The 25,000-nt window shown below is 35.4% G+C and overlaps 1 protein-coding gene across 1 annotated transcript; it reads left to right on the top strand.

The window, feature by feature from the left end:
* The first annotated feature begins 724 nt into the window (after positions 1-724).
* Positions 725-24,614, top strand: LOC125041143 (ras-related protein Rab-4B-like). The gene is made up of 5 exons (XM_047635935.1): positions 725-1,058; positions 7,614-7,801; positions 12,621-12,862; positions 13,511-13,710; positions 20,441-24,614. Exons 2-4 carry the CDS (start codon positions 7,622-7,624, stop codon positions 13,707-13,709), a joined length of 621 nt encoding a protein of 206 aa, XP_047491891.1. The 5' UTR covers positions 725-1,058; positions 7,614-7,621; the 3' UTR covers position 13,710; positions 20,441-24,614.
* Positions 24,615-25,000: the final 386 nt, after the last annotated feature.

Raw genomic sequence — 25,000 nt, 5'->3', positions numbered from 1 at the left:
ATACATATATATATATATATATATATATATATATATATGTATATATATATGTACACACACACACACACACACACACACACACACACACACACACACACACACACACACACACACACACACACACTCACACACACATATATATCTGTGTGTGTGGAAGGTGTGTATATGTGTATATGATATATATATATATATATATGTATATATATATATATATATATATATATATATATATATATATAGAGAGAGAGAGAGAGAGAGAGAGAGAGAGATGACAGAACGAATGCAAGTAGACAGATAAATTATCACATGTAACATATTCCCTCTGGCAGGTTATTACAGCCGTAAGTCACAACTACATTACTTCCTAAAATAGTTTTTAATGCGCAATTACTCGGACAAAAATATATGAGCAGTGCGGTCATATAAATAATGATGTGCGGTATTACAAATGTTATGTATCTGGCTAATGATATATGCCTACGATTGCCATAAAATTTAACTTGATAATAAGGTCATAACCTAATGATAAACCCGTTGAAACGGCATTGGAAGCAATCACCCATATCATTTTGCAAGAAAAAATAATAGATATATTTTTTTCATCTATATGGGCACAATATCCATGATGACGTATCAAAATCTCACAACGAACAATAAAGATAATTATTTGTTTCTATTTAAACCTACATTTGACATGTTAAACGCTCGTTTGATAACAGAGTTCTCAGCTGATTGAAGACAACAAATCGAGATTTAGCAGAAGAGGGAGACAGGTGTGGCCAAATACACGAAATAGTCATTTAATTCCTTTTGCATTTGAATTATCAGTCCCTTTCATTGTACTAGATTATCTGAATACACAAGAATACGCCTGGAATATAGAAATATGATTGTATGTTAGTCCAGATCTGAGTTATTGCCACATTGCCGTCACGAATCTATCCTCGACGAAGCAGAGTGCAGAACCAGATAAGGATTTCCTCAAGGAACTGCAGGTGCGGAGGTAATGGTGAAGATATGATCAAGACAGAACTGGATTTCATTTCTTATTTGCTTTGGTGAGTTTTGTTTGATTTTTATAATTATTTGTATTAGTCTGCAGTGATGGGCTATCGTTATCAGTTGTATATTTCATTATTATTAATGTTCATTTGGTTTTCTTTTTCGCTCATTGGCATTTTTCTGATTTTCCTTTTATTTATTACAGCTACCTTGTTTTAGTGTCTCCTTTCGAAATATTTTTGTTTAGGAATTTAGTTTGAAGAATTGATGTGAGGAAACTAACAAAGGATTGGCTGACTTCACAAAAATGTAGCATTTATATATACTTAAGTATTAGCTGGTAGATGTTATTATTATTTTTTTGTTTGATTCACACAGTTATCCTACGCTGCAATTATTAGTATTTGTTCCCATTATTCACCATGGAATGTGTGTGAATCTGTTGTTTTTCATTGTATAGGATTGGTTCTCAAAATAAGCGAAAGTATTGGTAATTGTTGCTCTATGAACTAAAATCCTTCCAAATCTGGGGGCTCTGACCTGGAACCCCTACCTGATGGCTGTGGACTTAGTCTCTATGCAACAATTTTTAACATTCTTTTCTTGCACAGATTGTTTCACGTATCAGGTAGTGTAGCTTTTTCACCATTTTTTATAGCAATGTCTTTAGATTTTTCCTATCTTAGTGTAAACATTAGGTAGTTGTATACCAAGGTATTACTTCCGTGTTGCACAAATTTCTTTTTATCAACTTGTGATGGAAATGTCATAGAGGAAAAGTGCCTTATATTTTGTCATTCTGTCCATTACAGGCCAAGTTTTCCATCTACCATATGGCTGTGTGAAACTGAAACGGTTCCAATATAATTAGTGCTGTATTGGTAAAAAATTGACTTGAACAACTCTAAATAGACAGTATACATTATAATCACACCTTATTTTTTGTTGTAGCAATGTGGCACTTTAAGTAAGAATTACCAGCTAGCTAGCTGTTTTAACTTCATTGCATGATCCAGTGCAAAAACGTAAAAAAAAGTTAACTGAAATTGAAAATCATGGAAATGATACTGGTACATTCATGAGTAAAATGATGTGTACAGTCAGAGTCTGGCATATATTTCTACACATAATTGAAAAAAATGTTCTATGGTCCCAGCATCATGAGGCCTTCCATTTTTATTTTAGATATTTTTAAAATATTTATGCTTATCTATGGCATCCTCTGTCCCTGTTGATAATTGTTTAGAATTGACTGCTTTTGTTGGCTCTGCATTTCATTTTCCAGCCAAAGCCAACAATTCTCCACAGTTTATATTCTGGGAATATAGTATTTGAACTAGTCTAAGCTCTTTTTTTCATTAAGGCATAGATGCACTCGAACTAATGGCTGGATGGATGTAACATGTCAGAATAAAGCTGTTTTACAGCAAAGCATTGCATTTATTATATTTGGTGAGTCATTGGTATTGAAAAATGTTCTCCAAAGGAAAATTATTAAACTGATAGGAGAAACTCTAATAGTATTTTGGGGCAGCAGAGTCTTTATTCAGTTTTGCCTTTTAGTGGTAAAAGCCATATTTCTCTTTTATTATTCTTAGATATGTGAAATTAAGAAGAACAGATGAAAAGTTTCTTTTAATCAAATTTCTATCTTTGATGATAATGATCTGCAAATTATCTCAGACAGTTTGTCCCCAAGCATTACTATTCAGTCAACTTTGCTTATATTGGATTGTGTATGTTTTAGTCTAATCTTTCGCTTGCTTAGTCACACTTTTTCTTTTCACTTTCATATTTACCTTTGTCCTTAAGATCACCATCAGCCATTGGCTGGCTCCCTTCCTCCCCCTGACTTGTACTCCCTTTTGACACCATAGCATCACTATTATTTATATGCTGTTAAATATTTATGTAAACAGTTGAAGGACAACTTATCAACAAAGGCTAGATAGGATACATGTCTATACCTTCTATTTTGTATTAGTTCACCTATTATGTTTGGTGAAGGGTAGAGGGTGTGTGTTGCAAATGCAAATCTTTGGTTGCCAGAGGTGATATATGGTAGTAGTTGTTTTATTTTGAATTATATGTATATGGTAGCAGTTGTTTATTTTGAAATATATATATATATATGGTAGCAGTTGGTTTATTTTGAATTATATATATATGGTAGCAGTTGGTTTATTTTGAATTATATATATATGGTAGCAGTTGGTTTATTTTGAATTATATATATATATGGTAGCAGTTGGTTTATTTTGAATTTACCAAATTCAGAAATGCCAAATGTAAGATTTTACTTTGATTAGAATAATTTTTGTCACCAGCATATCAGTTATTAGATATTTATTACCACAAACATATCAGCCGTTACCATCTACCACATCAATAATAAAAAAATAAGTAGTTATGTCCCATATATGGTGATAAACAACTAGGGACATCTTTCATGTCAAACTATGTATGATAGAAGTTTGTTGGCCTTTGCTTGAATGAAGTTGTGGAGACCATGGCAGCCACTTGAGCTACTGTGGGTAAACGTTTCTGTTATTTGATCAAGTTATTTTTTTCCCCTGTCTGAAGGGATAAGTCCTGTGCCCTTAAAGCATCATTGCTCTGTTGAAGGTAGATACATATCCACCATGTGTGATCAGCAAGATAAAGCTAGACTGATTCCTTATTTGACAATAGATGACCATGGTGGTCAACAAACTATATCTTGTCAGTATATATACATGGAGGTTGTTGTCATGGTGAGCACTAAATTCACTGTGGGTGGAACATTAGTAAGTGATCATGGGTTTACCCTCACCTTTTCCAGATTATTTTTTATACCTGGTTGTGAGTTATCAGGGTTTCATTTTTGGCACTTTGATTTTTCTGGATCTTCTGTATTCCTGATTTAGAGAGTTACTAGTTTATGCAGTATAAAAGTTCCTTTATAAGGCAGTGTTGTATGGGTACAAAGTATGCATTAGGCTTCTGAAGTAACTTATTATTCTATAGATACCAGAGTTCCAAGACTACTTTCATAATATATTAAAACTTTTATAGAACTGTTCCACAATATGGGATCTATTTTCAGAAAAATTAGTTATTATTTCTGTTAATTATATGTTGTTGAAGAAATTTTAAGTTATCAAGACTATTGTCTTTATAGATATCATCAGTGAGCAATATGTTGCCATAGACCAGTAAACAGGCTTGAAAAATATATAAAAGATGTATTCAAGTCTAATCTCCAATAATTTTGTCTCACAAAACAGGTCAGCATTTGTGGCTGAGAAGAATTATGTCTCCACCATTTGTTTTTATTCATTAACTTGTTTATGAAAAGCAGTTAGTCCCCCAATAGCCCAGAGCTTCCTTGGCCATTGAAGGAAAGAGAATCACCATTTTTGTTTATCCACGTAACGAGTTTGTGACACCAAATGTACAGACTGCTAGAAACACATGGAGAGGAGCCTCGAGGTACGAGCTCTGTGCTGAATGCTGACAAAATAGTGACACTTGCTTTTTAAACATTTTTATTTTATGAAGAATTAAATACACATTGTAATGATGAAGAGCAAAATAAAAATAACAAATTTTGACTACCGAATCACACGATCTTTTTCTTAAAATGAGAATTATTATCAGGTACACAAAACAGTTGGTATGTGGATGTGGATGTGGTGTTAGTTGTGAGGTATGCGCTTGTGCATGTGTGTGCTCATATATGCATCTATGTGTGTGGGTATCAGTACTTGAGAATTTAGCGATACCTACATAGTTCTGTGCATGTGTATGTTTGTGTGTGTTCATGTGCATGTGAGTGTGTGTGATGTGATTGTGAACAGTGGTGTAGCTGGGGGGGTGGGATTCTTCACCACCCTTTGGGCCCTCAAAGGACACATGGCAAAAGGAAAAGAATAGATATAAAACATATTTGTGAATGTATATATGTGTGTGTGTGTGTGTGTGTGTGTGTGTGTGTGTGTGTGTGTGTGTGTGTGTGTGTGTGTGTGTGTGTGTATGTGTGTGTGTGTGTGTGTGTGTGTGTGTATATGTATATAAACATACACACACACCCACACACGCACACACACACACACACACACACACACACACACACACACACACACACACACACACACACACACACACACACACACACACACACACACACATAAATGTACCTAATTCCTTAGGACCCCAAATGTCTAACTACACCACTGTTTGTGAGTACATATTTATGTATTTTTCCATTTAAAATGTTTGAAGTGTGTGCTTTTGTGTGCCTGTTTTTATGTAAACATTTGTCTATGTAAGTACTTATCAATAATTGGAATTTGAAATGAAATACTGTATGCAAATTAATATTTCTTTTTCTTTAATTATAGTTTAATATTCAAATCCACAATCTGAATTTTGTAGCTCATTTCATTTCCATGTAGTGCTGTTACACTTAGTGTGAATGAAAATGCTTTGGAATGGCTGTATAAAAATATATTGCCTTATTTATTAAATTATTATTATTATTATTATTATTTTTTTTACATATTATTGTATAATCTGTGTTTCACATTTCTCTCTCACTATTAACAGAAAGGTATTTGATCAAGGCATATGTTTTCTGTATGAATATACTTAGCACTGCAACTTTCCGTTGAACTGCTGCCAGTAGTGAGAATTTTTTATGCTGGAGCAATCATGCATCAGAGCCTTCCATTGGTGCATGCAGTCCACCTCTTTTATATCGAACTTTGCAATATGGCTCCTTCATATGTCACAAATGTATAAGGATGCTGTGAGTAGTTTCCCCAGGAACTATTTTATTCATCTTATATATTGCATGCTAACAACTTAAAGGATAGAGTGAGTGAAGGAAGGATGGAGACAAAGGGAAAAAGAGAAAACAAGAAAAAAATAAAAAGATAAAAAGGATGAGAGAGAGAGAGAGAGAGAGAGAGAGAGAGAGAGAGAGAGAGAGAGAGAGAGAGAGAGAGAGAGAGAGAGAGAGAGAGAGAGAGAGAGAGAGAGAGAGAGAGAGAGAGAGAGCGAGCGAAGGGGGGAATAAGAAGAGTAAGGAGGATGAGGAGACAAGAGAAGGAGAGTAGATAGTATTTAACCCATTGGCTGCAGAGGAAATGATATAATACATTGTCCACTGTAATTTTAGTTTATAAATTGTGTTCACACATAGATGGCTCCACAAATAGTTAGTCACCAAGGAGTCAACTATGAGTCCTCTCTCTCCTGTTTACCCTTTTCCTTGAGTTTGGGAAGGAATCTCTTTTATTATTTCACTATTTTTTTTGTTATTAGTGTTTTGATAACAGTATAATAATCATAATGTCAATGATATTAATAACATTATCAATATTACTAGCATTAGAAAAAAATGCAAATTGAAAGAGTGGAAAATCATTCACAGTCACTAGGGCCTAATGATTGACTCCTTGGTGGCTGAGCACTTGTAGAGCTATATGTATGCAACAAAATTGATAAAATATATAGGGGACAGTACATAAACCCTTGGCCAGTGGGTTAAGGTTTAACTATCTTCCAATACTTCTGACAGCAAAATAAGGCTATGATAGTAAATCAGTAAGTCCTTGGGTTATATTACATTTTTCTATTTAAAAAATAGAATGAAAATAAATAAAGGTAGGTTGTGTGACATGACATGTAAAGCTCCTTGAAACACTTCATAATGGAAAATAGATAACTAACCAATAAAATGAAATGGGTAAAAGTCTCTTTCAGCGACATGATGTGTAAATTTATGTACTGCATAGTACCCTCTATTAGAAGTGAAACATACACGAAACAATTCTCCTTTGCGAGATTGACTTATCATGACTTTGGCTGCAGTTTACACACTACAATTATGTCTTAAAATACAAAGCAGAATACCTGGATTAATGTATTTCCTCCTTGAAAGGCATGTATGGCTGCTGTATTATTTAGAGCAGCTTTGCTAGCACAGAGTCATCTCCCAATTTTATTTAGTGGCTCATTCTGGGGCCCAGGCTGTGAAACTGGGGTACATTGCAGATAGCAGAAAATTATAATAAAGACTTGATTAACAGGGTTTTAAAAGCTGCATAGATTAGCTGTAGCTATTTAGTGTGTTTTGTGTCATTGTCAAGGGAAGAAATTTAAAAACTTTGCTTAGATCATTCAGCCATGTATTAATATGGAAGGTTGAAGATGTACAAGTAAAATCTGCAAAACCTTCAAGGCAAAGCTGAAGTGTGGGAAACAGACCAATGTTATCTTCAAATTTTGCAAGAATTTATGGTACAGTATAAAACACTTTAATTTGCCACCACTTAAAACAAATAGTAAGAACCTGCACATGCATGTCTGACAACAAAAGTTATGATACCATTAACACTTTAGCTAATCATGCTTAAGGAAACTCTTCTTGGCAACTGAGACATCCCCTTCCCCAGTGATATGCAAAATTGTTGTTTCTTATACTCTGTGTTGCAGTTGCACTTAGAAAGGAAATTGATAGGTTTTGAGGTTGAACATTTATATGTTAAATTTCTGATTATGCTTGTTGAATATTTTGCTTTCTAAAAATTTGTATTACTGTTACTAATTGTATTCTGTAATTCCAGAAAGGAGAATGGCAAGTGTTAAGATCCCTGAACAGAAAATAATACTGTGTGGAGAATATGGTGTAGGAAAAAGCTCCCTCTTTCGACGGTATGCAACGAACACATTTGTCACAGCAACTGACAGAAAGTCTACTTTAGGTCTAGATCACTATGAAAAAGTTTACCGCACTGGAGATAGGGAAGTTAAGGTTGGTTACATTTTTGTTTTGAAGTGTTTAGATATTCTACACTTGTGTATAGCATCCTCTTTGATGAAACTCTAGATTTTCTTTGTTGTTTGTAATGATATTTGTTTCTTTTCTTGCTGCTTTATAATTTGTATTTAATAAGACATGGGAAAGGGTACTAATCAAAAAGTAGATGCAGACAGAAATAAGCAAAAAGGTGATGGTGTAACAGAAACAGATATAGACAAAAACTTGAAAGATACTCTTACCAGTAATACATGTGAACCTTTCTTCAAGGTAGTGTAGTGTTGTTTTAGTTTATGGCTCTCTAGAAATTTTCGACTTTGTGGTCTTTAATTATCTTAGGTATTTTTCATCCAAATCACATGAAAAGTCACCTGAAATCCCAACAAATTATGTATTTACACAAAGTTTTATGTCATCCCAGAATGAGGGTTCTAAAACATGATATGTTATGATGTCTTCCTGGGTCAAGTGGGTTCAGGGGAGACTGACATCTAGATGGTGGGAAATTTATGAAAAAACATTTTTTTCAATTTGAGACTTATGTAACTTTTTAATATCTTTACTCAATCTTAAGATGTCATTCACAAAGATTAACAACGAAAGATTGCAGATACTAAAATAAGCACTCAAGAGATACAAACTTTTAGATGTGAATCGTTAAATGATGTACAATCAAGTCTATGAATGAATTCAAAATTTGAACACTGATGTACTGTTTTAGAGGCATAAAAATAAGTATCACTCACACATAGTATGAAGACTCCTTGCTTCCTTTTTGCAATGCTATTTGTCCTTTTTCTACTGACACATTTTTGCTGTTTTGCCATTTTCTGGTGTCTATATTTGTCATCTGATATGCTGTAAGCAGATGCCATGATATCTCTCAGCTGTGTGTGTTGCTTGTGTTACCTGTCTTATTGTTTTAATTAATGCACCATGTGTTGCTATGCAAGGTGGACAGATAAAGTTCAGTTGCATGGAGATAATGTTCTTACTGGTGCTGGTGTGTTTCCAGGCATGGCTCACAGATGATACTTTCCACCCTTGCCACTTTACTCTAAATGCTAACATGCAGACAGCAATATAATTTTCAACTTAAACAAGCTGTTATTATGTTATGAAATTAGAACAGACAATCATAAGTGAAAGAATTCCTTTTTCACAGGCAATTACTGAAATCATAGAAATAATTGTTTCTGTTATTTAGTAAATAAATTGCACTACAAAAAATAGTTAGATTACATTTAAGCAAGATGATATACTTAAACCAGGCAATTAAAATATTAAACCAAGCAATTGAAATACTAAGTTATTGTCCTTACACAATTACTAAGTGAAAACTTAATACGAAAAGTACATATCAAGCAAATGGTGAGAAAAATATCTTATACTTAATCAAGCAATTATAATACTAAATTAATCTCATTAAGCAGTAACTAAATCAGGCAAAAAACTTATTCTAGAAAACACTTAACTAATACATGCATAAGACAAACGTAAAATTATTCTTACGCTCCACTGGAAATTAATAATCTTCATCACTATTAGATCACACTTCTGTAGAGCTGAGACTTCTTAAAAGTAACTCATGAATCCCTGTCTTTCTAAACTAATGTAATATATCTTTACACTTAAAAATCAGTCCATATGTATTCAATTATATCATTCTTAAAACTTGAAAATCAAATATATAATTATTTCATGATATAATTCTTACTTCCGAAATTAACTTATCAGATATATTAGCCACACATAAATCTAGAAATAATCCCTAATCCTACTAAATCCACATTATCCATAAAACATTCCCGTCCACTATGTTCCATCAAGATAAGGCACAAATTCACTTCAACCAGGCTTACCTAGATGTGCCATAAAAATGACATGGCTACTGGATGCTACTCTGAAATTTAGTCTGCTGTTGTCTGTCACTGAGCATCTTTCATCTTTATTCCCAATGTTGGAGCCCATCCAGTCACACCCTTAACAGTCATAATTTATTTTCAATAATTTGAAAGATTTCCACGTCAGGACTTTCCTGTGTCCCAGCAAATTTTCAACAGTGTATTTATCACTTTAAACTTTTTCTACCTGCCACCTGAGTTATTTTCTTGTTTCCAGACTGGTACGTTATGATATATATTGCAATCAATTAGAACTGCTTGTTGTTTTTGCACTCGTGACTTCTTTTTTGCGTCCGTTGGTCCTATCACGTGGTGTCACTTTGTCTCAAAATGTTTTCAACTTTTTGATGTCATGGTGCACCTCTATTTTTTCGTATGTGCATCTTGTCTTGTTGACCATATTTTTTGTGTGGAATCCACTTGAGTTCTCGCAATGTTATTCTATTATTGATGTCTCATCCTGGCTTGTTAGTTTCACCCATTCATGTAGCATCCGCTTCACTCTCGGATTGTTCACATGATGAAGACAACCTTTGTCACCTGAATTCAATGGGTTAAGTGTCTCCCTGATTTTGGAAGTGTATCTCATCTGGATGATCAGCTTTTTCAAGGTATTATTGGGACTGATATTGTAGTTTGTATTCTAACATTATCTCTTTTACATTCTGTGGAGGAAAGATATTAAATGTATTCTAGAAGATGAAAAGTTTGATAATTTTTGGCTTTATTTACCAAAGTTACAATATATACAATGGGAGCAGGAAGGTTGTGAGCCATTAGAGCTCCATGAGCCACTGCTGAGAATAGCTGTATTGACACAGTGGACCTGGCACACAGAGCAGAGATTTAGACACCTTTTTCTTCCCCTCCATCTGGCACTGCTTGTACATAGACCATCCTGGTCCATGAGGTCTGAAGTGATGAAGTAAGAATAAATATTGAAGGGCACTGAATACTTCCAACCAGAACTTTAGGTGTCCAAGAACTTTCATTCCTACATTTTTGCATTAGTGGCAGATGGATGTACTGGAGTTGACTTACAATGATATCTGCAACATGTAATGATATCTGAGTTGTTGTCTTCGCCACTGCTGCTATAGAGCAGGGCATCCCTTTTCATTTGGGGAAGCTGGTCTTCTTCCTTACTCTTGTTGCAGGACTCATAAAAGCAACCTGCTGAGGCAGTTAGCACTGATGACTTAGGGAAGGAGGCAGTGCTGATGACATGGAAGGTCTGATTGAAAGTACCTGGTGAGAAAGCTGAAATTAAATCTCTGCCTTCAAATAAGGAAAGAACTGTGTAAAACCTGCAGGCACATAACAGTTGCAGAGGAAATAACAGTTGTTTATAAAGATTAAGTACATGCAATGTATGTAAAATGAGAAACTGAAAAAGTGATCTTATTGAGGAAGGAGAAGCAGAGGGATGCCAGGGCAAGAGGCAGGACAAGGGGTATCTTTGTTGGGACTTATCTTGAAAAAGTGATAATGCAGACTGAATTGACTTTCCACATGAACTTTGTGGGTCTTATTCTCACAAAAATTGACCTAATTATGTCATGCCCTGTGGTCATAGTCTTATTACTGAATTGCCCTCTACAATCGAAAGAAATAAGGACCTTGCTTTTTCTTAGATTTTTTGCTGGCATTATCATCTATGCACCTGATTTGCAAGTAGGGTAATTAGTAGGGTAATTAGTGAGATAACTGCTTTCATTATTTGTAGCTTTTTTTTTTGTGGCTAAAAGTGAACCATCAAGGATGTTATGAACTTACTCTGGCTCACCTAGGTGCCACAAGTTAAGCTAAAGATTAATGTTTGTGTGTGGATACATATGTGTGTGCCTTCATGTGTGGACAGGTATTCTTTGTGTGCACACTCTTGATTAGATATATGATTATTTTTCATTTATCCATTCCAGCAGATGTGACGGATTTTTTTCCTGTAAAAACTCAAACTAATGTTCCTTATTAGAGATTTTGTTACTAGTGCTTGTTAAGCACTAGCAGTATTTTTTAATTTGGTTTGTTTTCCTCACTAGTGTGTACCTTTTAGTTTAGTAGAAATGGATTACTTGGATAAAATACCTCTGAAGCAGTAATGATTACTATTTTGTTATTCACTCTATATTTTCAGATTAAGTATGCTCTCACACTGCTTTGTCAAGGATATGTTTACATACATTAAGAATTTTTCATGATGTTTTCAGTCCTCATAAAGTGTTCAAAGATCAGTAGAGGAATAGAAGAAAATGTTATAGTAGCTGGGATATATCCATGTTTTCATGATCTGCAAAATACACATATACTGCTATCCTGCTTTAATGTGCATAAATTAATTAATAAATTTTCCCTCCTTGATTGATTAAGACATCAGGTCGGCTAATACCAAATGTTTATATTTTGTTTATTTACTTTTGAATTATAGGATACTTACTTACAGAGTAGCTTCAGAGTGATTACCTTATATAGATAACTTTTGTTGTTGAAAGAAAATATTACCAATATATAGAAATAGGCATTTTAAAGTTCTTAGTAATACACTGAGCCCAGTTATGATAAATTTCCTGGCAAGAATGGTTGGACATCACTCCCAGCGTAGACAATTGATGATCGAGTGCAAGACACCTTATCCCAGTAGTTGGGACTTGGGCTCGTGATGTGATGTGGTATCACCTGGTATCTAGTAATATAATATACAGACACAGACACAGACACAGACACAGAGAGTTTATAAGAAAGATAGAGGCAGAGATAGAGGTAAATAAAAAGCTTGTGTAAGAGGACAAAAACAAAGAATTGTATATCAAAGGGAAATGAAAATGAGAATTCTCATTCTGGAAGATTAATTTTAAGTAATGTGATTACCTTCATCATGAATTTATTTAACAAGTATATTCCTTTTTCAGCTCCAACTATGGGACACAGGTGGCATGGAGAGAGTAGCAAGTATAACATCGTCTTACTACAAGTTTGCAGAGGGAGCTATTCTCGTCTTTGCCCTGGATAACCCTGACTCCTTCAACATCCTGTCTCAGCATCTCTTAGATATTGTAACATATGCTGAGAATGCAAAGATATTCCTCTGTGGAAACAAGTATGATTTAAAGAGTCAAATCCAAGTCACAGATGCAGATATGGAGAACTTTTGGTTAGTATATATTAATTACTTGACTTTAGGTTGCAGGTGGCATTTTATTCTTTTATACAAGAGCTGAGCCTTGAAGGATTCAATTATTATGTCTGCCATACCTTGCCTATTTTTCATTATTATTGTTATTATTGATGCTGCTGCACCATCAATACCATCGCCATCATCACCACCACCACCACCACCATAACAAAATAGTAATGATAATATTAGTAGATGTGAAGTTAATAGAAAAATGATAATGAAAATAGTGATGATGAAAATAACAATAATGAAAATAATACTAATAAGAATGATGATAATATAGATAATGATAGTGAAAATATGAGTAATAAAGGTATTATTAGAAATGAAAATAAAAATAAGACAAATAAAAGATTAAATTAAGAGAAAGTGTAAGTTTCAAAGATAGTGGAGAGGGATGCAAAGTAAGTTGTAAAATCAGAGTGAGACATGATAGTTTCAAAGGGAATAGTAAATGAAGTTAGTATGATTTATTAAAGACAGGATACTCAGACCTGAGAAGTGAGTCCTAAGTCATTAAACTATTTGTCAGTATCATTGATTTAGTTATATTTTTCATCATAGGGGAAGTATGCTAGTACATAATGTAAACTGCAAGAGTTAATGCTGCTTTTTAATCTACAGTGAACAGTGTCACAATCTCATATCTGGCATCTTCAAGACTTCTTGTAAAACTGGTGCAGGTGTGGAAGAAATGTTTGCTGAAATAGCAAGACAACTAAGTGACTCTAACCGGTCCCGGAAGGAGTTGGAGACAATCAACAAAGATTCCTTCAAAGTGACACCACCAGAAGGAGAACCAGAGGAATCGTGTTTATGTTGAGGTGAGTGGCAAGCAAGGAACAACCTTTGTTGAAATGGCTGATATGAAACTGAAACTAGTTTGTAATGTTAATGTGTAATTGAAACACTGAATCACATATTTGACCGTTACTGTATTTTCTTAATTCAGAGAAAATTATTGATTTAAAGCATAACCTCTTGGATCTGGGTGCTTTGCTGCCAGCACAAGGGCCATCATGGGTGCACATGAACACTTATGTGTAGTGACAAGGCTCCATGCCTCACCTTTGCAGTGTTATTTTCTCTTCTTCATAATTGTTTTTAGCTTTTTTGCCATTCTCCAATCATCTGTATTTGCCATTTGATTTGCATTATGCAAATAGTAGTAGACTGTTTTCATTGCACAGACTCCATATCATCTTTGTCAGTAGTCCATAATAATAGCAATGAATAATATTTTGTTATTTGTGCCATTTAATTTTTTTTTCATAATATTCAGTTGATCACGGTGGGCAGAAATAGGATCCTGACCATGGAAATAAGTGTCCCCTCAATCATTCCTCCCCACTGAAAATAATGTAAGTGCCTCTTCCTAAATAGCCACTAAGGCCAATTACATTCCAAGGGCTTTGTGCACTCATGACACGTCAATCCTGTCACTGGCCTTTAGCCAAAATTTACATGACAGCATTTTCCCATCACCCCTCCCCTCGGCCAGCTTTTTCCATGAAGGCATGTTCACATCACCTGCTCCTCAAGCCAGATTTTTTCATGATGTGATGGTCAAGTCATCTGGATCGTAGGGGTTATTGTAATGCTGACATGGTTAGGATTTACAACCATATCACAAGAGATTTTAAGGGGCCCTCAAAGTGTCCCACATCCTTCAACACTCATACTTTTGAAAGTCTTTAAAGGAGGGGTAATGCAGCCATACAGCTGCCCTCAATTCCTTTTTTTAATGATATGTGATACTTTCTGATAATGCCAGAAATTTCTGCATCACTTATTTTGGTGACTAGTGGCAACTTTCCAGCCTTTTGGCCTGGGAGTTTGCTGCGCATAGTGAAATTTGATTCAGTTTAATGAGTCATGATGGCTATAGCTGTTACAATGAGTTAGATTTTTGTGTTGGTTATAAGTGTGCCTGGCTATAAGAGGTTAAGGGAAATGTCCCTGGAAAAACACAGGTCTTAAATTTTTGTAGAAAAATTAATAACTTAATTTGACCAAAGGAATTGTAGGCCTATTGAAAAATCAATTTTAAGTAAGGTTAACCCATTACTGACAGGTCATGTGTACAAATGTTATAACATACCTCTTGGTCTGCGGGGTACGGTTGTACATGTGGCGAGACACCAGAGCATGTCGAGCGGGAAGTTCTGCTACTTGTAATGGACTCCTGCTCCCAGTGTCTTGCCAGAAATCACCAGAGTTTATAATGCTTAAAGATTTCTGATACCCATTGGCGTCGGGTTAATTTTAGCAATCCCATGTTCAAAAGTTATCACTTGTTTTCTATGTTACTTTTGTTGAAAAACCTCTAGATCATATGAACATAACTACGCATTCAATTTTTGGAAATTAGGTTTTATTTCAGAATTATTGCCATCCACCAATAGCTCAAGTCTAAAGAAGTATGAATCCCAGCTTCACTTAGAACAAGATATCAAATGTCATGCAAGTGAATTAGGTTCAGTTATAAGTCATAGGGACGGTACTTGTTACAATTCCTAATCCTAGAGAGAATTCCATGTAGAGTGGTCAGTTAGATTGGTTATTGGTTAGTCAGGTAGTCAAAATGTGTGTGTGAATGAGTGGCTGATTAGCACGGCAAGTATAAGGAAATAGTGATATTATAGAGAAACAACGATAAACATGTATACACAGAATATGACAATACGCAGATAGTAATGAAGTAATTACTAATAGGTATAATATATAAAGAGGAAGAGTAGATGAGTTTATGAATTTGCCAACAATAACCATGATTAACATACACAGGAACAAGCAAATGCAACAACAATTTAATAAATTGGCATGTATTTATTTGCTGTGAGAAAAAATAAAATATACTAAGCTGTGCAGTGTGTGGACAAAAATGATGATAGACAGAAAAGATATTAATTACACAATATATCAGTTAAGGAGTTATTGGGGCAGGGGAATGAGGTATGAGGTAACAGTGTATGTCACTTCTGATCACAGTGTGTGACTTCATTTGTTTGTTGCATTGTAAAAATACTGGTTGACAGGGAGAAGTTATGTAATATAGAGTTAGTAGCGTGTTTTTGTTAAGTGGCTTGTACTTTGAATTTGAAAGAAAGCAATTCGTATGTAAAGTGTGGGTGGTTATAAGGTTTAAGGTTTAGATTGATTCCATTTGTTACAATGGATATTCTTGGTGTGATGTGCTGTCTGTTTCATTTTGCTTCTAAGTTATCCCCTGTGTGCAAGGAATGGCTGGGGTTACCATCCACTGGCGGCGAGGGATTTGAACGCAGGTTAGCAAGATTGCAAGATGAGATCACTACCACTGGACCACACACCAGCAATAATTAACCCCTTGATTACAGGTGAAGAAAAAAAAAACCCAAAAAACTCTATGCTCTGGAGATCAATGGCAACGTGCTGACTTTGACAATGGGAGTTTGGTACATCAAGCCGAATCACTGGCTAGTGTTTTGGCGCTCCACCATGGCGGACAGCCACATGCCACAGATTGAGCAGTTTGTTTTGACACCTCAGGGCGTGACCCGTCGGGAAGGGGTTAATCAGGCACTAATAGGCACAATTACTTTTAATAGTGGCGAGGAAATATTGGTAGTGCTGGGAAGAAATGTGACATCCTGGCTGAGTTGATGAGGGTTCAAGAAGAGTTAGGGAGGCAGGCGATGCTTGGACTGTGATCCCATCAGGAATCCCAGGCAAAGGTACTCACAAAGCTCACACAACATGGCATCCTCTCAACCCTTCATGTGGGGGAAGGTTATCCTCAGGTGCTTGCAACATATCTGCAGAACTGACCTTGCGAAAAACGTGTTTGCAGGAGACATTGTAAACAAATATTTTCAAACCAGCAAATGAATGACATGATTTGATGAGTTTACCAGTTTATCTCCTGAACAATCTTTTCCAGAAGTTCCTCTTTCAGGAAATTTCAGGAACTTACTGAAGACCTCTTCTATCTGTGAAGCAGCAGTAAGGTCAGAAACCTTGACCCTAGGAGCTGCATCAAAGTCTATGCATTTGTTCTTCTTTTTCCTCCAAACAAAGGAGGTACTGGGGGCATTGTGATCCCAGCAGTGCCTGATGTAGTTGGCGATAGTCTCATCAGAATTGATTGATGTGTCATGCAACGACATGAAGTTGCCATCTGATTCAAAGTTGTCCTCTGAGTTGCTGTCCTCCCAGTCAGAATCATCACCAAGGGGGACTTGAGAATCTGTGAAAGAATGCAAAAAAACATGACTTTTCCATAATGATTGTAAAACTATGTAGAAGCATAAGTCAACATGCAAAAGGAGCCAGGTGGTGCATTTAACAGATCAAATTGTGGGAGAAAACTCACTGGACTGATCCTCTATCCTGTGCTCCTTTGTTGGTAGAGTGTACTCCTTATCTGATTACACGTCATTCCTCATCAGAAGATAAGGTAAAACAAGTAAAGGAGAAGATCAGGTGCATTTCTCAAAAGAGGAAGACCCCTGGAAATCAAAGGCCTTGGGTCATCCACTGCCTTCTCTTCCTTGAAATCAAGGGAGCGGATGGCAGGGCAAGACTGAGGCCTATGAAAGTGATAAACAGAAAGCTGGTGAGACATGACCAAGATCAAGGGTCAGTGACTACCTTGACCTCTTGCCTTTTTATAGTTTTTTGTAGCCAATTGTGTAACTCCATGGCCCAAAAGGGCATAGAAAATCAAGTAATATATTCATGAGAGATGACGTGAAAAACACTATGTTGTCACATGACATGACATGGATATTGCGTGATGACTTCAGTCAAGTGACCTGGCGTCATCAGCAAGATTACTAAAAATGCAAACTTGCTTGACATGAAAGCAAAGAAATAAACAAACATAAAACAAATACAAACAGAGATTCATGATTCCCCCCCCCCCCCCCATACACACACACTCTCTCTCTCTCTCTCTCTCTCTCTCTCTCTCTCTCTCTCTCTCTCTCTCTCTCTCTCTCTCTCTCTCTCTCTCTCTCTCTCTCTCTCTCTCTCTCTCAAACAGTCCATTATGAAAGCATAGCTGTCACCAGCATGAACACCGAAGTGTCATGACACCTATATCTGTATTGTCATGATGAGTAGGTTTTCCATAACAGCTATAGGCATGCCTGACAATAGGAGGTTAACACAGTGAATACTTATCAATCCCATTGTAATATTGACCTCTACGATCAGGAAGATGTGACAATCTTGTCATGAAAAAATTTGGCTTGAGGGACAATTGACGTGAACATGCCATCATGGGAAAAGGTGATCAGACTCATTTGGCATTTTTTAAGGGGCTTTTGCATTATTTCCATTGATAAATGAGTACGGAATGTACTGTCCATGAGCCATGAGGGGAAAAGCACTGGCTTTACTGAGAAAACTATTTCCATGCACAGGATCCTATTTCTACCTGCTGTGAATGATGGTGTAGGTTGTAGTACAGAAAACTGAATAAAAAAAAAAAAAAAAAAAAGTTATTGTTTTTATTTTTGAACTGAGTTATGGACTATGTAGAGATGATAGAAAAACTATGCAAGGAAAAGAGTCCATTACTTTCTAGATGAAGCAAATCAAATGACAAACATAGACTTTAGAAAATGGCTAAAAAGCTATAAATGCTTATGCAAAAAAAGAGAAAATAACACTGCAAAGAGGAAGCATGAAGTCTTGTCACCACACACAAGTGCTCTTGTGTGTCTGACCTAAAAGCAGCACACTCATCAGAATGGCAACTCACATAAGCTTAATGCCCATATTTTGGGCTATGTGATGACCCTGAAGCATCTGGATCCAAGGGGTTAATTTATTAACCCCTCCCCCCCCCCAATCCCTTGCCTGTTGTTGTCGTGGGGGGGCTTAGGAGGCGGAGACTGGGACCCAATGCTGGGGAACTCCCCAACCTTGGGACTCAGCCCTCGACTCAACAAATTTTGCATGGTCTTTTTTTTCCCCTCCTACTTTTTTGTTGCTGTCCCTTCACCAACCCCTTCTACTATCCACTTCCTAAGGTGTGAGAGCCGTGCTGAAAGGATGAAAGGCTGACTTTGTGCCAGTCCTGAACGGCCTGAGGGAGCCATAGGCACGGTATTCCCCTGCTTTAGTTGTCTAGCCCTTACCCCTCAAGCGACCCTGAGGGGTGGACCATTTCTCTCCTCAACATACTCCAGGCTTATCATGGCCAACAATGAATAACCATTAACCATTAACCATTAACCATTAACCATTAACCATTAACCATTAACCATACCATTATTAGAGGCAATTGCCTCTTCATCAAATAGCTCCACCAATTCAAACTCGCCCGATTCCCTGACCCCAGGCTCTCCTTTGACCACGGCTCTGAACACTACAACTAATACCCCCTCCTCAATGCCGACTAGTACAGTATCCACCCTAATCAACACCCCAGGAGACATTTCTACTCCCAACATGCTCAACTTCAACAACTATACCCCCACAACCTTCTTCATAAACTACCCCATCCTCCCTTATTACTACCTTACAACCTTATTGTCCACCTCCCCATAACACTACCTCCCTCAACACTACTCCCTCTTCCACATGCCCCCGTCCTTCTACTACCCCCATCTCTACAAAATTCTTAAATAATCTATTTAGCCCAGCCAAATGGGACCGATTCTCGTGATCCCTCCCACAACTTCTCACACTTTCTGCTTTGACAACCTGTTTTCATTCCTCAAATGCATATACATCCTTCACTTGATCTAACTCCTATACATTACCTTACCCAACCTTAACCCATTTACTCGTCAATTCCTTTGCCCAACTTTGACAACTAATCACTAACTCAACCACCCTTCACTACCATTTACTATAGTGCTACATGAACTTAGATGTCTAGCACATTTATTTTGCTTTTAACCATTAACCATTATTAACCCCCGGATCCAGGTGCTTTGCTGGCTGGATGTAGCCCAAAATCTGGACATTAGGCTTACTTCAGTGGCCACTCTCAAAAGTGTGTGGCTTGTAGGCATAGTACACATGACCACTAATGGGCTGTGTCAAGATTCCTTGCCCCCCCTTTTATATATGCCAGAGAGTTGCCAGATGTCGATTCCAGTGAGTTCTGTGAGCATATGATTTTAACATAATTTTACTTAAAAAATTCATAAAATTATTTAATTTGGTGCATCTACTGACTGAGTGATGTGCATTACATGCTGTATGCATGAGGGTAGCAAATAAAGGCCACTGCATCTTTATTTTGTATAATTTCTCAACCACTCTGTCACAAGCTAGGGCAGTGGTGCCAAATCACTTTTTTTTTTCATCTTTAACCTTTCCAATATTACTCTAGATTGTTGATATATAGCAACTAACTGCTAACTTAGCCACCCTTCACTATTTACTATACCTTCCTATATTGCTACATGACCTTAGATGTCTAGCACTTTTATTTTTTGCTTTTAACCATTAACATTTTCAAAAAAAAAAAAAAAATACAGTGATGGTCCCCTTAAATTAATCTCAAATGATATGAAAATAGTTGATTAACATTTGAAATTTCTCTTCTTTCAGTGTGGAAAATCTCAGCTGTGATTATGCCATGCAACCGTCTACTTTCCCAGGAAGAGCACCATTTTCCTTGTCTTGCCATGACCCAGAAACTTCCACATTTTTTATCTGGAAGTGGTTAAGGTAGACGAGCAATATTCAAGTAGTTACCTTGGCAGTAGTCTCATGTTTTTATTATGGAAGATTGACACGACTTGTGAATTTCTGTGTTCAGCATGTCTTGGATCATTTTTTTCCCATGAATGGATCATTTACAGAATAACAGAGCTTTAACTTAGAGAACTTAGTTGTTGTTTTTAATAATATTTATATACAGTGACCCACACAGCTTTTTAAGTATGTCATTGCAAGATCATGTATTTTTGAACAAAACAAATATTAAGAGGGTGATGTAGCCTGAATGATATGGTAGCTTTGTTAGTGTGAATGAATTTAGGTTTTGTTAAAATTGCTTAACATGGTAAGTAATCAGTCCTTTAGAATACAGTGACTTGTATGAAAAACTTGGTGGAGATACCTGTCTTGTTTGTAGGGTGTTGGGTGTACATGAATGGAATATAAGAGAACAACAGGTGAAGTAGCATATCCTGTAAAACAGGAAAGAGATGTGGGTACCAAATTCAAGTTCTGATTGTTATTTCATCAGATGAATTTTCCAGAATATTAGGGTCTGAAGATGAGTTTAATGTATGTAAGGATTTATGTTTTCAACTTACTAAGTGTCTTAGAAATTGTTTTGAAATTATATATGATTCCCTCTAAACACTAACAACTACTGTATTAATCAGATAATGAACTTTTAACAACAGGAAAATGGAGAAGTTGAGACAAAAATCACAAAAATTATATTTAAGACAAAATACTTTTCTCCATCTCATTTTGGGATGGAAAGGGTAGCAAATGACAACATTTTATGTCTTATCAACACTTATGTTGAGGTCATAATGATGTTAGTGAACATGAGATTTTTATTAGAATTCTGAAGTCCTGATATTTTGATAACATTTTTGTTAAACATAATTGAAAAATATTTCTTGTGATAATGGTTCTGTCTTGTGATGATTCCCTTGTCTTCATTTTGAGCAGCATGTATTTATCTCTGAAAAAATATCATTTATGTTTCTCTGTTCAAATAATATAGTAATTTATTATAAAAAAACTTTGTATTTTATGACAGGTATTATAATGTCTACCTTATTGTTGATTCCCTTTCTTCTATCATATTGACATTATGGAATTCAGCTAAGTGCAGGAAAGTGTTCTCTATCAACAGATACATTTTCTTATCATTCAACATGGCAAAGTGCATAGGAGGAAGTTTAGAATCACACTTAACAGTTATACCTAAAATCAGAAATTGGTGTAGTTATGATGCATGTGAATTATGAGATATGGCACTAGCTTTAAAGACATGTTTGTTCATGGAGCACATCCTTTTTTTTCTTTTTTTTTCAATGGCATTATTATTGCCAGTGTCTTTTTCAGAATTATGATAATGGTAGTTAGTATTAGAGAGGCTTGCTAGACTGTATCTACATTTTAGATATTATGAAAAGTTCCTTGTTGGTAACCAGTGAACAGTTTAAGTTTGGAAGATAAGGAACAATATGCCGCTTAAATATATTGTAGGAGGAGGGGAGTGTAAACAGGGGTGTACAAACAGAACATTCCAAATTTGAAGTTTTCTTGGGTTAAACATGAGATAAGCTATTGTAATTTATGTAATTATAAATGGGTAATGGCAATAGAAAGAAGAAAAAGTCTCAGGAAAGGTACTTAACCTTATAGAGGTTACAAGATTTTTAGTTCTGATGGTTACTCCAGTATCTGGCATTAAGTTTAATTAAAAATACTATTTTGTTGATTCACTAATGATGCAGATGTTGAAAAAGTAAGCAAACAATTCTAATTTTCAAGTCTATATGTCTTCCATCTAGCATTTAATAGGAAGAAAACTTGTAATAATTTTTTGAGTCATGTTCAAGAATTATGCCTTTTTCTCCATTGGAATGTTCTTTATATTGTGGGTATAGATACATCTAGGGAGATTACTTAAGTTGTCTTATGTTGATGATAAAAGGTTCTTAACATTTGGTATTCAGGTGCAGAAAATGATTGCTATCTTATCTTAACCCAATGCTGCTGGGGCCGATGTGTAAGTACATGCCATGGCCGCTGTCAGTTTAATTTGTTAATTGTCTTTACACACAGATGGCTCCACAAGTACTGTTTACCCTTTTTCTTGATATCAGATTTTTTTTTTTTTGTTGATCTTGCATTGCTATTAGGAAAGTCAATAATGTTATTATGATTATAATGTCGATAATGATAATAATAGGATTGATATGTATTGTATTTGTATAAAAAAAGCAAAAACATTAAAAAAAAAAAAAAACCTCAAGGAAAGTGAAACCATGGGAGGTCACAAGGTCTACTAATTACCTCTGTAGTGGCTAAGCACTTGTGGAGCCATTTGTGTGTAGAGACATTACACAAAACAATACTATAGTGAACACTACATTTTTCTGGTGGCATTGGGTTAATAGATATTAGCATTGAATGTACATACACATTTTCTCTGAACATATTATTTGTTTATTGAATAAACCCAGTCACTGTACATTTTAGTTTATGATTTATTTCTTCTGTAAATGCAAAAGATCAGCAGAAAGTAAACACATCATATAAATAGAGGGTGCTGCTGTGTGAAGTATCAACTGTAACAAGTAAGACTCCCATAAATTTATTCCCATTGCTAAAATGTTTATACTGCTGGGCAGTATGGTTTTACAGACTGCAGACCTATTTTGTTTACCTGAAGGAAGTTACAGCTGTTATTGATGTTTGCTTTAATCTGTTAATGCAAGGAGGGCATGTATGTATGCCCTGTTCACTGTGATTTTAGTTTTTTAACCCATCACCACTGGGTGAACAGAAATCTCTGAGCATGATAAACTCTGGTGATTTATGGCAACTGCAAGACACTGGGTCCGGGAGTCTGCATCCTCAAGCAGAATTTCCCGCTACATGCACTCTGTACAGGCGTACCCCACAGACCAAGTGGTTTGTTATGACGCCAGTACACGTGACCCGTCTGGGCCAGGGTTAATTTTGTTTACACACAGATAGCCCGGGAAGTACTTAGTCACCTTAGTCAGGTACTAGGCCTACTTGATCTCACCTTTATAGCCCATACCTTGAATTTTTGGAAACGATTGTTTTATTTTTTTTACTGTTATTATTGTTAATAATTTGATGATAATTATGATGGTAAAATGATAATGATAGTAGTATTAGAAAAATGATAGCAGTATTAGAAATGAAAACTTTTTTCCCCCCAAAATCAGAGAAAGAGGTAGGCAGGTGAGGTTAGGTAGACCAAGGGATTAACTTTTTGCTGACTAAGCACTTTTAAAACCATCTGAGTATAAACAAAACATGAATTAAATATTCATAATATAAAGCCTCAGTAAAAATAATAGTTCTATACAATAAAAAGTGGAAGACCCTTTTTTAAGATAGGGAATATGAATGAGAATGAAATTTATGTATTTTTTCTGAAGCAAGAATTGTTATTTTCTCCTAATATATTTCACTTAAGAGTCTGCAATAGATCTTTCATGGCAGTTATTGTGAGAACTTAATTCCTTGAAATTAGATATGTTCTTGCTTTCCTGTTATATTTCTGATCCTTTCACATTAACATATTCTTAGTATAGCATAGCAAGCCTCTCTAAATATGAACTGGTATTAAATTGATATCTAAAGTGAAGGCTGTGCATTGATGGACAACATCTTATGAAGTAAATGTGAGTGTATTTTATAATGTAAACGAGAATGCTGTTTTGTCTTCAGATTGTGAAGAAGCTTAAAAATGTATGCTTTTGTGTAGCTTTTACTCCAGTAACTTTGACTAATACTGTACAACAAGCTTGTGGCATATAATTTTGTTTGTTATATGTTGGGAGAAAAATTACACCCAGTGTTAATAGTGATATTAAAGTGTGCCAAAAGTCATAAAATTAGGACTACTTCTAAAGTTTTCTATAGAAAGATTGAATGTCAAAATGTATTGGTACTAGACTGTATAATGATAATGAAATCTCTTGTTTCACAGTATTCAGTCAAGTTTCTGTAATGAGTAAATCATAAATAAATAAAATTCAATAGATGAAAATGGTATTTGTTAATATTGCAGTCCTGGGCATTATTGATTTTATATAGATATTATACAAGTAGTTGTATAGGTCAAAATATTATTGACAAAAAATTATTAGTGGTTAATGATTATAATTGATTTTATATATTTCCTCTTATGTGTGATTTACATTGAATCTCGTAACATTTTAACCTGTGGAGTGCAAGGACAGAGTCAGGCAAAGGAGTATCAACATAACCCAAGGTTTGTTGTGTTATTTTTCCTTTTATTTTTCTTCAGATGATTATAAAGTAATTCCACACGACATGGGTTGAAATGATAAAAGAGATATGATGATATTTAGAAAAAATGTTATGAATTATAAACCATGAACTTGATATGGTTTTAATACCAAATAATAAATT

Source organism: Penaeus chinensis, chromosome 30 (assembly GCF_019202785.1).
Source record: "Penaeus chinensis breed Huanghai No. 1 chromosome 30, ASM1920278v2, whole genome shotgun sequence".
Taxonomy (NCBI): Eukaryota; Metazoa; Arthropoda; class Malacostraca; order Decapoda; family Penaeidae; genus Penaeus; species Penaeus chinensis.
This window is presented reverse-complemented; position numbering and strand designations above follow the sequence as displayed.